The following is a 15402-nucleotide window of genomic DNA, read 5'->3' as shown; positions in this document are numbered from 1 at the left end:
GCTGCCTTCTCCCTTGCCCACAGACATCTTAGCAGTGATCCAGCCAGTCCTTCCCTGGTCTTGCATCGGAGACAGCCTTCCCAATACTCCCCACTCTCCACTGGAGTTCATTTTCCTGCTAGAGAACCATAGTTCTGCAGGGGGAACTTTTTGAGCCTCTTAGCTTTGCCATATCTGTGTTCTTTGTAAATCAATGTGTATTCTGCCACCTCTCTGATCAGAGCGGAGCAAGAATTTTGAAAAGAACTCACAGTTTTGAAATCTGGTTTTCAAAGCAGCATTTGTAGAAATGCAGCAGAAAAGGCAGTAGTCATCTTAAGAATTCCTTAATGTGATAATAGCAGGCCTAACGTTTATTTAACAAAGTTAATTTGAGCAAATGTTAAAAAAAAAAATCAGGAGAGCTTCGACAAGACTGGTGAGTCTAAGATATTTCAAGTGAAGACCTGAAGGATTATAATAAACAATATTTTTTCCGATTTTTTTGTAACTTACTAGTGCACAGTGTTCATTTAACTTAAAATTCCTATTTAGGACGATTTGAAATGGTAGTACAGTAAGTATAGAGTATGCCCAAATGTCCTTTATTCTGATATTTATGAAACCTTCATTTGATCATGTAAGAGCGAGCTTTTTGCTTCAGTCACAAAGGGTTTGGGGTGGTTTGAATGGGCCTTCTCTTTAAGGGAACCTCTGCTCTGCACTCTGCTGAGCACAGTAACTTTGCTTATAGCTCAGCATGAGGTTTTGTCCAGATCTGTGAAGTTAGGGTGGAAAGGTTGCAAAATGCGCCAACTACTCCTGGCAGTTGGTGGTGGTTGTGGTTTCTTCCTGCCAGTTTACTCCCCTTGCTGTCCAGATCCATAGTTTAAGTTTAAGTCAAGAGGAATAGGCTGTTTCCTTAATAAGGAAATAAAGGAAAGTAGGAGTTTTACAGCAGATTTTATTCCTTGTTGTTGAGCTTCTGACTAAAAATAATTATGAAGGAGTTTTTCTTCATTTTCACTAGGTTCATGCCAGAGCCAAACCTTCCTCCATTGATTCTGTATGATGCTAAATCTTTGCCAGCTAATAGGAACCATCAGCAAGTGGTAAATATCGATTGGATTCGAGAGAGGCTTCCTGACCTCCCCAGCGTGAAGAGAGCGAAGCTTGTTGAACTGTATGGGATTCTTCCTGAACACAGCTTCACCTTATTGGTAGGTCTATTGATCAACTGCTAAAGTAAAGCAAGAAACTTCAAAGTTTCACTGCTTTTGAAAACATTCACAAATGTCATAATAACCAGCTGTCAGCACTCATGGATTTTTTTAGTTGGAAATATGTCTAACACATTACCTGCTTTATACTGTGGAGTCATATACATAGCATGGTAGGAAAAAAGAAACGCTACTCTGTGTGCTTGGAAAAAAAATTGTTAGGCAAAATGCAGGCAAGTAACAGTTATTTAATATTGATCTTGTCTGTCTGCACATGGGCAAAGCAGTAACTGACTGCAGAAAATGTACAACTTCCTGGTGATAAATCCCTGTCTTCAAGCACAGGCTTTTCTTGTCCCTGGGTTGGTACAAGGCTGGGTGCATTGGCAGTATATAACAAATTAATAGATGTCTTTTCTGACTGCAGAAAAAAAAAAAATTTAGTTTAAATCTTTCAGCTTCATCTGTCCCCATCAATCTGGTTTCTACGTTATTCTGGAACACCGAGGTTTAGTCAAATGTGAAAAAAAATGGCTATAAAACATCAACTTTGACGTCAAAATGCAGTTTTACAGGGGATAGGTTCAGAAGAGGGCTTGGAAAAGAAAAGGTAACAAATGCATATGAGGTAAATCTCATAACTTCCAGAAATATTCGAGAGATTGTTCAACTCCTTGAATACAAACTGCAGCATCTCTGGCAGTGATAACTGTGCAGGCAAAGTCACACGCTGTTAAAAACTTCCCCTTTCCAGCTGACCTTGAGCAGTGTCGTCCTTTGGTTACCTCTGTGATCCGTGGAGACAGAGAAAGAAAGACTTCTTCAGTGCAGGATTCAGAGCAGAACCTTAAGTACTTTAAATTGTCCCCTGGAGGAGTTTCTTTCCTTTGACTGTAAATGCAGGGAGAGTAGTGCCTCTGACTTACTACCTAATATCCCTCTTTTGTATGTCTGTATTTTAATATGCTTCTGCAGAAGCTGGCTCTACAGAGAGAAAGAAAAAAAGAGTGATTCTTTTTCTGAAGAAAGCTGTTAGGAAAACTGCTTTTGTGGTAGTGTGCCATTTTAAAGGAATTGCAGGTCTTTCACAGTGTGGTGGGCAGATGTATCATAAGCCTCATCAAAGTCACGAGGCTGCAGTGATAGCACTGAGATGTGTCAAGCAGACAGCAGTATTTTATCTTTCTGTTTCATTATGAAAAGTACAGAAAGTGATTTAGCAGCCCTCTCCATGCATCCATTTTCTTCACATCAACAAATTTCTTATGTATAAAAACACGAAAGCTCAGAAGAGCGGATCGATTCATTGCCCTTTTGAACTTTTTTTCTTCTCTTGACATGAGTCTGCTGCTTGCCCTGTCTCAGTCTTGTATCAACGGCTTCCACTAGGCAGTTTCTGCCCTGTCAAGCAACTAGCCCCATATATTTGCCTCAGCAATGTCCCTCTCTCCTCTGCTTCCTTTCCTTTTCACTCCTTAATTTCTTCCTTTTTGTAATGTGTAAGATAATGAACAGGCTCCAAGCAGAAATTTGGCATAGCGCTTGTAATGAGATACTGCATTTACTGGAGTGCAGGAGATGAACTAGTTCTTCATTGTGGGTCTTCTGTTGTTGTGACATTAGGAAGTCAGCATGTATACTCTCCATAAAAGTTGCTTGCCTGTTCACTGGGAGACTAGTTAACCTTAATTCCTCTGAAATTGGTGTGTCTGTTGCTGCGTTAAGCTTACCTCAGAAGCTGCAGAAGATTGCTGATGGGGCCAGGCACACACATCTAATGAGCACCCTTTCAGGCTGGGGCGCCCAGGAGTGCTCATTAAATGAATGGCAGTGGTAGAGGAATCTCTCTAGAATGCAAAATCTCTATTCTGTGCCAGCTTGTTAAAAAACGGATTATGCACCAAAGTTACATTGAAACAATGCCATACTTCAAAATGCAAGTCAGTTTGCTAGCTTGCTTCATTCTGCCAAATGTATACAATAGCTGCTGGTATGTACTGCAGTATTGAGAATGACAGTCATGAGACTTCTGCTTTGCCTAATTACAAGATGAGCTGAAATGGGAGGAGAGCTTTAACTGTGAATATCTTTATAGCTCAGATTTCTTAAGTATAAACAGCTAGATTTTTGATAGTTTTACATAAGTTGCCATAATAAATGAAGATTATGACTTTCTTCTTGCAAAATCCTATCATAGAGATGCTGTACTTTGAGCCAGGTGGAATCCGTAGATTTGAGGGCCTTGATTTACACGTGCAATTTCTACTTCACTGTGTAAATTGGTAGGCTGTCAAATTCTGTTCTTTAGTATAGAAGGATCTCTGAGAACCTCACTAGGTATGGTGCTGTAGTAGTTTCTTACCTCCTAGTGAGACAAAATGGAGAATTTATTGACATAGACACTAATGTGACATTTTTTTTTCAAAAGGCATGTTCAAGTCCAAAGAGGCTCAGCCAAAAAAAAGAGATCAATTGTCAAAATAGAGCATTGGAAAAGACTTGACTCATCACTTGCTTTCTCGTCTGAATTTTAGGTCTTCTTCCTGTACATTTACTCTATGTGTGCTTACTTTTTGAACTAAATCATTTCAGGATAAGCTACATGAAGAAGTTTGAGCTGTCTTGCATTGACTGCTCTGCTTGCCTGCTTTAATAGGCTGGATATTCTATTTTTTTCCCCTGACAATCTGGCACATTTTTGCTGCAGTTGTTACCTCAGAGTCAGTTTTTGTAGGAACCGCGATCTTGAAAATGGGAAGAAGAAAAGCAGAAAATGAGATTTAGTTTGTGAACAATGGTGGAGCTTTCATCTTCAGTTTTTTGGGAAGCATGATTGGTCTTTTAAAGACAGGTTTGCATTACAGACCAAATGTCTGTAAAGATTACATTCATTTTATTTTCTAAAATAGTATTTTAAAATGGTTAAAAAAGCATCTGAAATCACTCAGCCACTACTTTTTTGACATCTTAGTACAATCAAATGATCATTTTACATCATGTTTAAGAAAAAAAATTGCATCTGGTTGACATATTGTATGCCAGATTTCCTGCCAGTGAGATTCTAATGAGTGAGTTGCAATGTTCTTGGCATGTAATGAGAGCACCAAGTGGCCCTCCATCCCAAACACAGGGCTGCAATTCCAGAATTCTGTTTTCCCTTCTATGAAGATTAAAATATGTTATTCAGAATTAAGTGAAGCAGTCAGTTAACATTCTTGTAAACCAGAATGTTGTGGCTTGCAGTGGTTTTCAGCTTAGATCTGTCACGAGGGACAGGTTTGTGTGTGTGTGTCTGTGTGTGTAGGTGTGTGTGTTAACTCTTCATAAGCTAAAATGTAGAAATACAGAAGCAGAAATAACTAGTGTGGACAGAATGCAGGAAACTGATGATGCTTAGATCTAAGGCTCTAAATTAAGATTTTGATTTTTGATGTTGTTCTTTTTTAAAAAAAAAAAAATGCTGGATGGTGGAGCTCACTGTGTCAGAGCTCTAACGCCCTGATTATTTTCCCCTAAACTTAACAAGGTCCTTTCTCTTTCCAGTGAGAGTATTTTGTTACTTTGAGTGAATTTGGCCTGAGAAAAGTCTGCCAAGATGCACAGCTTAAAGTCAATGTAATGCAGACAGAGAATCTAGAAATTGAAGATAAGCAAGTTATTCCTGCAATTTGCGTATGATAAGAAAATAAGGAAAGCATTTTTTTTTCCATCACTCATTCTGATTTTTTCACATTCTGTCTCACTGATTTCAGTCTAGCAGTGCTGGATTTTCTTGCTCTTTGGCTACAGAAAATGACAGTCACTTGAAAAAAAAAAACAAAAAGTTGGGAAGGAGGCATTTTGGGGAAATGTGTCCACTTTTATGCACAGAAGCAGCAAGTTCAGTAGGTTTACCCTCTGTTTGAGAGCTGCTGGCCTTAGTCCTCCTGCACTCTGGAAATCATCTGATTAAAATATGAGGACTGAGTATGTTTGTCCTTGTTTTTCAAAGGTCTGGCATAGGTGTCAGAGCTGTAATTCCAGCCAGGCTGCTGATATTCATCCATCTGAGCGTGCTTGCTGCTAGAGGTGAGGGAGAAGTTTGCTGGCATATTCCTTGCAAAAACATTGGATACGCTGCACGTGAGCCGCGTAGCCTGCATGCAGACACGTGGCCACTGCAGACGTTGGCTTTGTGTGGGTCTCCTTGTAGGTGGTTCTGTTCTGTGTAGCGTAAAAAGAGTTTGGAAAAACTCTCCGCAGCCCTCAAATAAATAAAAACAGCAGTAGCACTTCTTTCCCTAAGGGAACTGGACAGCCTTTTTATGAAAGTGAGACCGCTATTTAAATAGTCTGTGTTTGTTTATACTAATGAACCTGATGTAAATTAGAAAGAAAAAACAAAAAATTCAGTAATTCATCACTTGAATAAAAAAACACACAATTCTTAATCAAGTTCAGTGTACTTTGATAACCACATCATTCCTTTGCTATTTTAAATTCAAATTTGTTCTTCTAGTATATTTAGATTTGACATTAGTTGGTTATTAAGTAACTGCTAATTAATTTGAAGGAACACCAGGAAGGAAGGGAAGTACGTGTATGTGTAGTACGTACGTAAGTAGGAGGAGTGACTGCAGCTGCCTGGGTTCACCTCGGTGCTAATCTGGACTAAGAATTTAGGTTCTTTGCTTGTGGCCTCAAAGAAAAGGTGAAGGGTCTGGTTGCTGTCTCGCCACTTGTACAGCACATCAACCCGTTAATCTCAGTGTGCTTTGCTCTACTCTGCAGTTATAATTGGGAGCAGAAGTAGCCTGCAGTCTTCTCAAAGGCTGTACATTATTATTGGTCAAGGAGGAAAATGTGATATCTAGAGTTGGGAGTTTGTGTTCTGAAAGTTTTGAGGAAGAAAGTCTGAGATTCCATATTTTATGGTGACAAGTTGACTTTAAAGACGAGGGCAAATGAGACTGTTTTGATGGGTATATTTGAGTGGGAAAGGCAGGCTGTGGTTTGGTGCATAGCTGCAGTCTCTGCTCGGCTGTGGTCACGGTGAGCTGGCTGCAGTCAGGCTGTGCTCGGAGGTTTGTGCCATGATGACTGCGCTTGGGTAAGTCACTGCGTGGCCCTAAGTGTTAGCGCGCTCGGCTCCGGGGAGCTGGCCGGCTCTTTGCACACTTACACCATTGAGTGCGGAAGCCCAGGGGCACGCTGGCTTTGGAGGCCTCTCTGAAAAGGTGGGAAGTGTTTAATATCTCTTCCGCCTTCAGCAGACCTAATGAGTTGTGTGCTACAGTTAAAGATCCCTTATGGCCTTGATGACAAACAGCAGAGCGTTCACCAGACTGTGCAGTATCTGTTTGTCTTAAAGCAACCACAGATTTTACTCGGGCTGTAAATTGAATTCCCTGCTGTCGTACCTTCCGAGCATTCAGTGTGCTTGTGCAAAACCTCCCATGGTTTCTGTGGAAAAAAATAGAGAAATAAAAACCCACTTCTTAGAGCAGGAACTTGCCATATCATTCGAGTATGAACTCAAGCTACCATCCATCAAAAAAAAAAGAGAGATAGATGATTGCAAGATCTAAAATGAAATACCTGTAGGTAGTTTCAGGAAATTTTTTTTCTTGATAAAAGATAGCATGGCAACTTGTTAGATGGGACTGTTAGGCTTTCTAGCATTTTATGAATTTTCTAAAATACAAGAGAAGATGAAACAATTTCTTCCCAAATACTAATTTTAGGGAGCAGTGAAGAGGAAACAAAGGTTGCTTCCTTTCTGGAAGGTTTCATTCCCAGAAGTTGCATTGAAACAGAGACAGGCTGACAGACAGATGTATTCTAGGCGTAACAGTTTCTTAGTTACCTTACTAAAATTACCCCAAAGTCTTGTCACTTTGCAGTGAATTCCTTAAATCAAGTTTACTTTGGGACTGTGTATTTATAGTCCAAATATCATGTGTAGTGAAAGTTATCTTACTTTTCCTTCAATTTTTTGACGCATTTAACTTTTCTTAAACAGAATGAAGATGGATTAGCAGAATACTTTGAAAATGTGATAAAACACACACAGATGAAGCCCAAGAAAGTGATTGGCTGGGTTCTGAAAGAGCTGCTCAGTTATTTAAAAGAACATGCCCTTGCAGTGAAGGACAGGTGAGGCTTTCTGGTTGCTACAGTGGTAAAACAAAAACATTCCTTTTCTTACATACCATGAATAGTGTCTTTTTTTTTTTCTCACTTGTGCTTTAATTATTATCTGTAAAGTTTGTTACTCTAGTTACTCTAGGGAAAAAATATTTAGGCCTTGGCAGTGTTGTGATGAATTAAGTTAACCAAATGCCTTCCGGATGAGGGCCATTTACTTGCAAGTAATAACCAGTCACTCTTCTTTGAAATATGACAATGATGAGATATAATCAGGCAGTCAAAAACAGACTTTGGAAGTTTAATCTAACATATCATGAGGAAGGATGCTAGCTTGTGTGAGCTTTAGGCCAACAACAGTAGCCTGGATATATTTCCTAACCTTTATGTTATGAGGTAACTTTTGCCCCTTCTTCTGTAGCCCAGTGAGTTCTTTTCTCCTGGCTGACCTTCTGAACCTTCTAGAAAGAAAAGAAATTTCGTCATCAGCAGCCAAACAAGTAAGTACCTTTTCAGTTTTACTATAGCTTGGATGTGTGGCTGCTTACTCTGTTTACATAGCATTTTTAAATGGTATGTACTAGTACATTGTTTTTTTAAAAAATATTATTTAGAATGTTGATGAAGGATAAATTTATATCTATACTATATACAAATAATAAATTGTAATGTATGTGCATATAATCCTACAGATATATCTGTATATTCCACTTTAAAAGGGGTCGTAAACCACATATTAGGTTTAACCAATGGGATCTGAGGTCATTTAAACAAATCCTGCTTCCACACAGGCCGAACGCTACCTCTCAGGCTGGTGGTTAGAATCCTGACCGAAAGGTCAGTTGGAATTAAACCATAACTCGCAGTTAAGCTGAGAGTTTCAGCTATTAGATATTCTGGCATACTAGGTGTTACATTCCCAAATGCTAGCATTTGGAAAAGGATATTGTTGCCCTGGGCATACTTGTGGAGAGAGGCCTGCTTTGGTATGTTTCTTGAGGAAGAAGGGAGAGGTCTGGCCTTTCTTTTGTTTTCTTCTGGCTTCTGCCATCTTCGGCCTCTTGAGCAAGTATTGAGGGTAAAACTAATTTTCCGTCTACTGAAATACCATCTTGCTTAGGACAGTCTGAAGAATCATCATGAAACACATCTGTGTCTGAAATTGTGAACTGCTTACGATAGGGGTGGTGAGTTCTCTGTGTATAAAGCTACTACTTTGAGGGTTTTTTGTTTTATTTATTTATTTATTTTATGTGGAATAACCTGTCATTCATCGTAAATTCTTGCAGGCTCATTTTATGTAGAATGCCCTGTCCTTTCAGATTAATTAATATCATCTACATAAGTACATTAGATGACTCTTGCTTCTCTGGTGGTCATCAGTAAAATTTTTAATGAAGATACTCAACTTACCTTGTGGTACGTGGTTCAAGCCTTAGTGCTCTGAAATGCAGGAGGCAGGTCCGTCTTCTGGTGCATACCGATTTGGTCCAGTGCAGCTGTGGTATTGTGCTGGGGTCAATTCACTTTTTCAATGATTATAAACCAAGTGTGAGATTGTAAATGTTCTTGCAACACACTTGCACTTAACTTCCTGATTTTCTGTTTTTTTTTTGTTTTTTTTTTTTTTTTTGGAGGAGTGAGGGAAGGTTAGGGATGCTTGTGATTCTTTAATAAATTGGTCTTGTGATTGTTTTGCCTTTTTCAATAGCCAGCTGCTTATTGCAGGCACCATAAATATGAATTTAAAGGTCTAACTTCAGGCATATGTGTTTGGAGATTTTGGATTAGAAAAGCTTCAGAAAGGACATAAAATATTAATAGTGGCTGCATGGGGATGCACAGCAATTTTGCACCTGTAGGTTATAGAGCACCCATCAGTTTGGTGTCTGCATTTGAGAGAGTGACTTGATAGCTCCATCCTTAACTCTCATCCTCCCTGTGGAGGTAGAGGCAGGGTATTAATGCTCTTGTGAAGGAGCTTTTTGCCTGTAATATGTTTTTATGCCAGTGTTTCTGAGAGGTTATGGAACGTGAGGAATTCCAGAGGTGCGTCCCTTGTTTCGTTATTGCCTCCTTGTAAGATGTGCGTTGTCCTTTATGCTCTCAGAGTGGACACAGCACTCTGAGCGGCACTGCCTGCCATTGCCGAGTGATGCCGGCGCAGGAACCTTGCCACATTCAGACACGTGTTCTGGTTGCCTACGTGTCAGAGGAATGACAGATGCTCACACCGACTCTCAGCAGTAGGCGCAGGTACAGGGTGGCCTGTGGGCGCGAGGGGCGATTCATACACACAGCAGCACGCGGGGTGCTGGAGAGCGGCTGCTGTGGCAGAGACAGGCCCGACAGGAAGCGATGGCAGGGCTTGACGGGGCGAGCTCGCTGGCACGCGCACACACCAGGGCGCTGCAGGAACCTGTTAACGGTTGAGATTTTTTTTTTTTTAAGAAGTGTGTGTTAAGCCGTTGCTGAATAAGGCATTGAAACAGATAGGTAAAAGCTGCGAGTACTGATTTGAAGCATAGGACACTGTATAGGAGCATGCCTCTGCCAAGGAAAGGGCACTGCATGCTCATGTAATTACCATGTAGGTAATTACAGAGCTTCTGCCCAGCTTGCCATTACACGCAGCACCCAACTGCAGGGGCTTGCGAGGCGCCTCCAGAGCCACTCACTGTGCGGAGCACGGAGGAGGCAGGAGAGGCCAAACCACGAGTTTGTGAGGCAGCAAGCACTGCCTTGGGAGGGCCCCTGCGTGCCAGCAGGTACCAGGGAGAGCAGCCCAGTACACAGGCCTGAGCAGCACCATCTGCCTTGACACCCAGGGCTGCCCCAGCTGGAGGCTGGGCCCGGGCTGCTGCTTGCTTTCTGCACAGCTGAGGGAAACTGCTAGGGTCACTGTGAAGGAGAGGGGCTGCATTCCTGGCGCAGGTGCAGGGCTGGCTTCCAGGATCCTCCACCTTGGGCAGCAACGGTGGCAGCCAGAGCTTCCACTTGGAGCCCTTCTCGGGCACGACACTCACTGGCACATTCACCCATTGCAAAATGTTTGATAGGAGGCCTGTGGCAGCCAGACATTAAGCCCAGATTAATTCATCTTGACCAATGGTTTGCTGCTCTGCCTGTGCAGGTAGAGACAGCAGAACATCATTAAAATCTAATCACGCTCAGGCAAGAATCAATAGTAGAAACTATTGAGATTTCAGTAATGGAAATGAGGCTTGAGATTCTCATTTTGGCTCTGGAGACTCCATAATTTGATCCTACTGTTCTGGTGCTGGCAGTTTGTGTAAATGAGCTGAAATCATTTTTTAAACTGCTTTCTTTAGATTTGGACTCCCTGCCAAGTAGAGAAACACGTTTTTAAAAGCACATCTTTGACAGGACTTGGCCGCATCTTTTTCCACTTCCCTATGTACCTGCAAACGCCGTCCTCGGTCGCGCTCCTGCTCTGCCTGCTGCTGGCCATGGTAGTTACTGGGCTGGAAAGCACCACGGCGCCAATGTCACAGGGAATTCTGGTGCTGCCACGGTTCCTGACAGGCGAGCGTTCCTGCGTGCCGGGAGGCGTTTGGCACGGGAAGAGCGGGGCCGTGGCGCTGCAGTCCTGGCCTTGCTCCAAGCCAGCCTGGTGCATGGGGCGCCCCGGCAGCCCCGCCACGTGCTGCTGCTTTGCTCAGGCAAGGAGCGTTGGGGCCGCTCTGCGCTGAGGCCACAGAGCGGCCATGGGCTGCAGCAGCAGTGGCAGGTGGGCTCTCTTCTGGGTGTATTTTTTTCTGATGTCTTTCAGGCAGTACTGGTGTGGTGGTTTTTAAGCACCGCACTAGAAAGGAAGGGCTTGCTGAAGGTGCCTTATATTGCATTGATTTTTAGATATAAACAGCTTTGAGCTTCTCTTGCAGAGGTTGTAATTCTGGCTACTTATCAGCACCTCTAATAGTGTGATCTCTGTCTGCCCTCCCTGCCTCGCACCAGACGCGGCCTTGGCAGCACACTGTGTGCGCGTCATTCCCCACTCCTCAAGGCTCCAGCACCTCGGCACAGGCAGAGATCCATCCCCTTGCAGGACCACTCTCAATGCAGGGGTCTTAAGTACCTGCTCTAGCTGTAAAATTGTGTCACTGGAGGCTTTTTGTACCAGCAGATTCTTGTGTGATGAACAAAGTTCCTGGGACAGTTAAAAATCTGTCTCACGTGCTTCATTTTACTGAAGCTGTCTTGCTGCCCTGCTGGTTATTTAACATGCAGCCTGATTGGCCCTTCTCCTCTCCCCTTGGCAGCCTCTTCTCCATCCTACATACGTATTTAATGCGGAATTCCTGACGTGACATCCATTTCCAGACCAGTACACAGCCAGGGCCCAAACATACAATTATAGCTTCAGTGCAAGATCAAGCCTAAGCAGCTGTTTCAATAAGAATTTTCTCTCTCTCCTCCCACCTTTCTGAAATAAGAGCGAAGGGAATACAGCAAATGATTGCCCAAGGAAATTGTTTTTTTATAAATGTTCTCTTCACTGGGCGTTATTCTGGGGCGGTAGCCCAGGAAAACACTCTCACATTAGCCAATAATTATGGCAGAGGCTGAGGCGGCCCTCGTGTACGGGCAGGTGATCCATGGATGAGCCAGAGCTGCTGCATGGTTTCTGCTCGGCCCTGTTTGTCTTCTGCTGTGTCGTGTGTATCCTCGTTGCAGCTGGCTGATGAGCACTGCTAAGGGGACATGTTAAACTGGCTTTGGCTTTGGTCCAGCAGTCAGCGACTTGGTGCTGCCCGCTCAGAGCCATTTGTCAGGGAGCTGCATTAGCTCCGGGCCCTGCCCGAGAGCGGTGCTGCTGTGGGGCAGGAGCAGCAGCCCGGTACGTGCTGCTGTGCGGGCGGCCAGAGCAGCGCACGGCGTGGGGCTGGCCTTCCCCAGCAGCCACCCCTGCTAGCCCCTGCCTGGGGAGCTGAAGGGCCGCATGAGAATGACTTCATTGCTATGTTTAACACGCTGACCATGGCTGCTCGCTCTGATTTTTCAGGTGTTTGAGGAGCTGTGGAAGGGGGAAGGCAAGACCCCCCTTGAAATTGTTAAAGAAAAGCACCTTGAGCTGCTCCGGGACCAAGAAGAGCTTGAACAGATCTGCCAGGCGGTGATTGATAGACAAGAAGATGAGGTTGGTGCTGGGATGCTTGGGCACTCTTATATAAGTCTGTGGCACTAAGATGGGGGTAGAGGTAGCCTTTTCCCCCACCTTATCGTTAGTATAGGAACTCTAGAGCCAGGATAGGAGGTATGTCATGGTTTTATAGAGCTGCTGCTTGCTTCTCATCAGGGTCTTGTTTCTCTTTTTGGTAAGCTTTTTTTTTTTTTTTTTTTAATTGGAGCATACACAAAATGAACAGCAGAAGAAATTACCAGTCTGGCTATTGTGGCAAGTCCTTCTGAAAAACTGTAAGAAATAATTGTAAGAGAGAAGAACTGTGGAGGTCATCTCCTCTTCAGTCATGGAGCGTGCTGCCAGCAACCTGACCTGGCCATGTGGATAAACATAGCTCTCATTTTTGTGTCATCTTCTCTGATGCTAGGGCAGCAGTGTTAAATGGTTCTGAATATGGAGACTGAGGTTATCTGCCAGCAAAGTGTGTATTAGTTACGGAATCAGAGACAGTACGGACACTGGCGAGGCTGACTCGGCTGCTGAAGGGACAAGGCCCCTGACCCTGCACATGACAGGAGCCGGGGGGGAGGCACTGCATGGCAGCAGCTCTGGAGGGTCTTGAGCTCTGCTGCTCCTGCCCTGCGTGGAAAAGGGAGGAGGAGAGCCCATAGAGCCACAGGGCAGGAGCGGGCAGGGCTCCGGGCAGTGTCTAACAGCTGCTGGAGGAAAACAAAATGGAAACAACGCCTAGGCATTCTCTGGAGGAAAAAAAGAAAACTGTAAAAGCAGGAGTGAATAGCTTACTTCTAATATAAACATTGTCTAGATGCATTTGCCATTTGGAAGAAAAAGCATTAGCATCTTTTGAGAACAATACCACCCACCCCAGAGCTCATTGGGGGTGCTAACAGCTCTGTGAGAGCTTTTGATAAAGAAAATGAGCTTGCAGTAGGTCGGCGTGACCTCCATCAGACTGACTCATTTGCAGAGGCTGATAAAAGTGCTGCTGCAGTTTCAGACGGGCGCTGAAGCACAAGTGTGGCAGAAAGAACATTAGAGGTGATTGGGAAGCGCGGAAGCTGAAGCTCGCTAACTATGGCCATTTTGGCAGTAATGCCTTCTCTGCAAATTTAATTCCTCACTGTTTTCCAGTGTTTCAGTCAAGCTGAATGTAGTAAGCTGGTCTTACTTTACATCTTTTTCCAGGTGATCTTTCACTAAGGCAAAAGCTCTCTTGAAGGCCTGTAATTCAGAGCTTTTAATGGCTGAGAGAGCTTACCTTGCAAGCACCGAGGTAGCAGAGCACTTGCCAGGAGAGAAGAGCTATGCCTTGCTGGCTGACAGTAACTTTGTCTTTCAAATGAATTAACCCACAAACAGTTGTGCGAATCAACACAGAGCAATTTATGAGAATGCAGTATCGAGCCTGCACTGACCTCTTCCCCATGTAGGTAATTTTGAGCAGATAAGGAGTAATGAGTCCTTTCCATATTGAGACATTCCAGATAAGCTTGCAGCCTGCCACTAACTCAGATAGGGTAATGAGGGGTGGCATTTGCATTTGCGCATGTTGCTGCCGCGGGCTCCGCTGCTCCTTATCAGTCCCTCTACGCACACTGTCTGTCTGGGAATATGACATCCCACTCAGTGGGAGCTATCAAGTTTTGCCCAGTAATTCTGACAATGCAGAGCATGTCCCCCCTGCCACACAAGCAGTACGAGGCCCACAAGTTTGTGTTTCACCAGTGGCATCTCCTTCAGAGATGCTTGAAAGTGAGTTTGTGACTCAGCCGCCTGCTCCCCGCACAGGGTTTTTGCTTAGCTTTTAAATACAACCGCTGAGATTTTGGAGGTGATTGTAAACAAATCCTGCCTCTCTGGTAGGTTGTGGTTCTGTTGAGTAAGTTAATTGCTCTCTTACAGAGGATTCCTTGCTTAGAAGAACCACTTAAGTCTTCACCTGAAGGACAGCACAATAAATTGTCATTCAGTGCCAATTATTTGCTATAACTGACCAGTGCATTGAGTCAAAAGCAGGCTATATGCTGTTGGGAGAAATAAAAGTCCAGCATAGTTCTCTGGCTCTTTTCCAGGGAGTCACTGTTTGACTTTCAGAAGCTGTTGAAATCCAAAAGTGTTTTCTTGACTTTTTCAATAAAAGCAAATCTCTCTACTAGTTGTAAGCCCTGCTGCTGGAGAGAGTCACTGCTTGTCCCATGGGAGCAGAACAGGAATTGCACAAACCTGCAGCAGACTTCAAGGCAGTTTTTGTAAATAAGAACCCCAAACACGATATTCTACAACTCTTGTCCAAAAACACTCATACGAAGGCTGTGGCTGAGCACGGGTGTCTGTTCTTCCCCTAACGGTGGTATCTCTCTCTTGCTTTAAAGGTTATGGCAATAAAGGCAGGAAATCAGAAAGTTCTCAATAAGTTAATTGGACTGGTTCAAAGAGCAACCCGAGGCCGTTCCAATCCAGTTCTGGTGAAGCAAATCCTGGAAAAGAAGTTGCAGTCTGAATAACCTCACGGAATAACTGCCTAGAGACGGTGCCGTTCAGCTTCCCTCCTTCCGGTTCGGTTCTCTTCACTGCAAATGAATTTGGACTTGGCATGAAACGGGATTATTTTCTCCGCAGTGGATATACTTCAGAGAGGAAGTTCAAGTTTACATTAAGCTTTAGCCTTCCTTGGATGCATCAGCCAAAGGCAGGACAAAAAATTAGGAGGCGTTTGGAGCAAGAGGACGGCAGCTGCTATGGCCGGGCTTTTCCATCCCCTCTGTGGTGGGGTGCCCAGAACTGCCGCCTCTACCCGAACGGGGCAGCTTCCTTTGAGTCTGTGAGCAGGCCGAGAGCTTGCGGTGTAGGGGGCGCGTGGTCATGCAGCAAGGGCCTCTCAGCCTCTCCAGCTTCCTGGCGGGTGCCAGG

The 15402-nt window shown here is 43.8% G+C and overlaps 1 protein-coding gene across 1 annotated transcript in view; it reads left to right on the top strand.

Annotated features, from left to right (window-relative positions):
- Window positions 1-15102, top strand: part of GATB (glutamyl-tRNA amidotransferase subunit B) — a 38914-nt gene extending 23812 nt beyond the window's left edge. The window contains exons 9-13 of the mRNA XM_010213105.2: window positions 1010-1199; window positions 7201-7334; window positions 7747-7825; window positions 12352-12486; window positions 14865-15102. Of these exons, the coding sequence (XP_010211407.2) occupies window positions 1010-1199; window positions 7201-7334; window positions 7747-7825; window positions 12352-12486; window positions 14865-14996 (670 nt within the window). The 3' untranslated portion in view covers window positions 14997-15102. The remainder of the gene's footprint in view (window positions 1-1009; window positions 1200-7200; window positions 7335-7746; window positions 7826-12351; window positions 12487-14864) is intronic.
- Window positions 15103-15402: the final 300 nt, after the last annotated feature.

The sequence above is a fragment of the Tinamus guttatus genome, unplaced genomic scaffold (genome assembly GCF_059628265.1).
Source record: "Tinamus guttatus ecotype Peru unplaced genomic scaffold, ASM5962826v1 Tinamus_guttatus_pri_ptg000247l, whole genome shotgun sequence".
Classification (NCBI taxonomy): Eukaryota; Metazoa; Chordata; class Aves; order Tinamiformes; family Tinamidae; genus Tinamus; species Tinamus guttatus.
The sequence above is the reverse complement of the archived record's forward strand: the minus strand, read 5'-3'. Positions and strand labels throughout refer to the sequence as shown.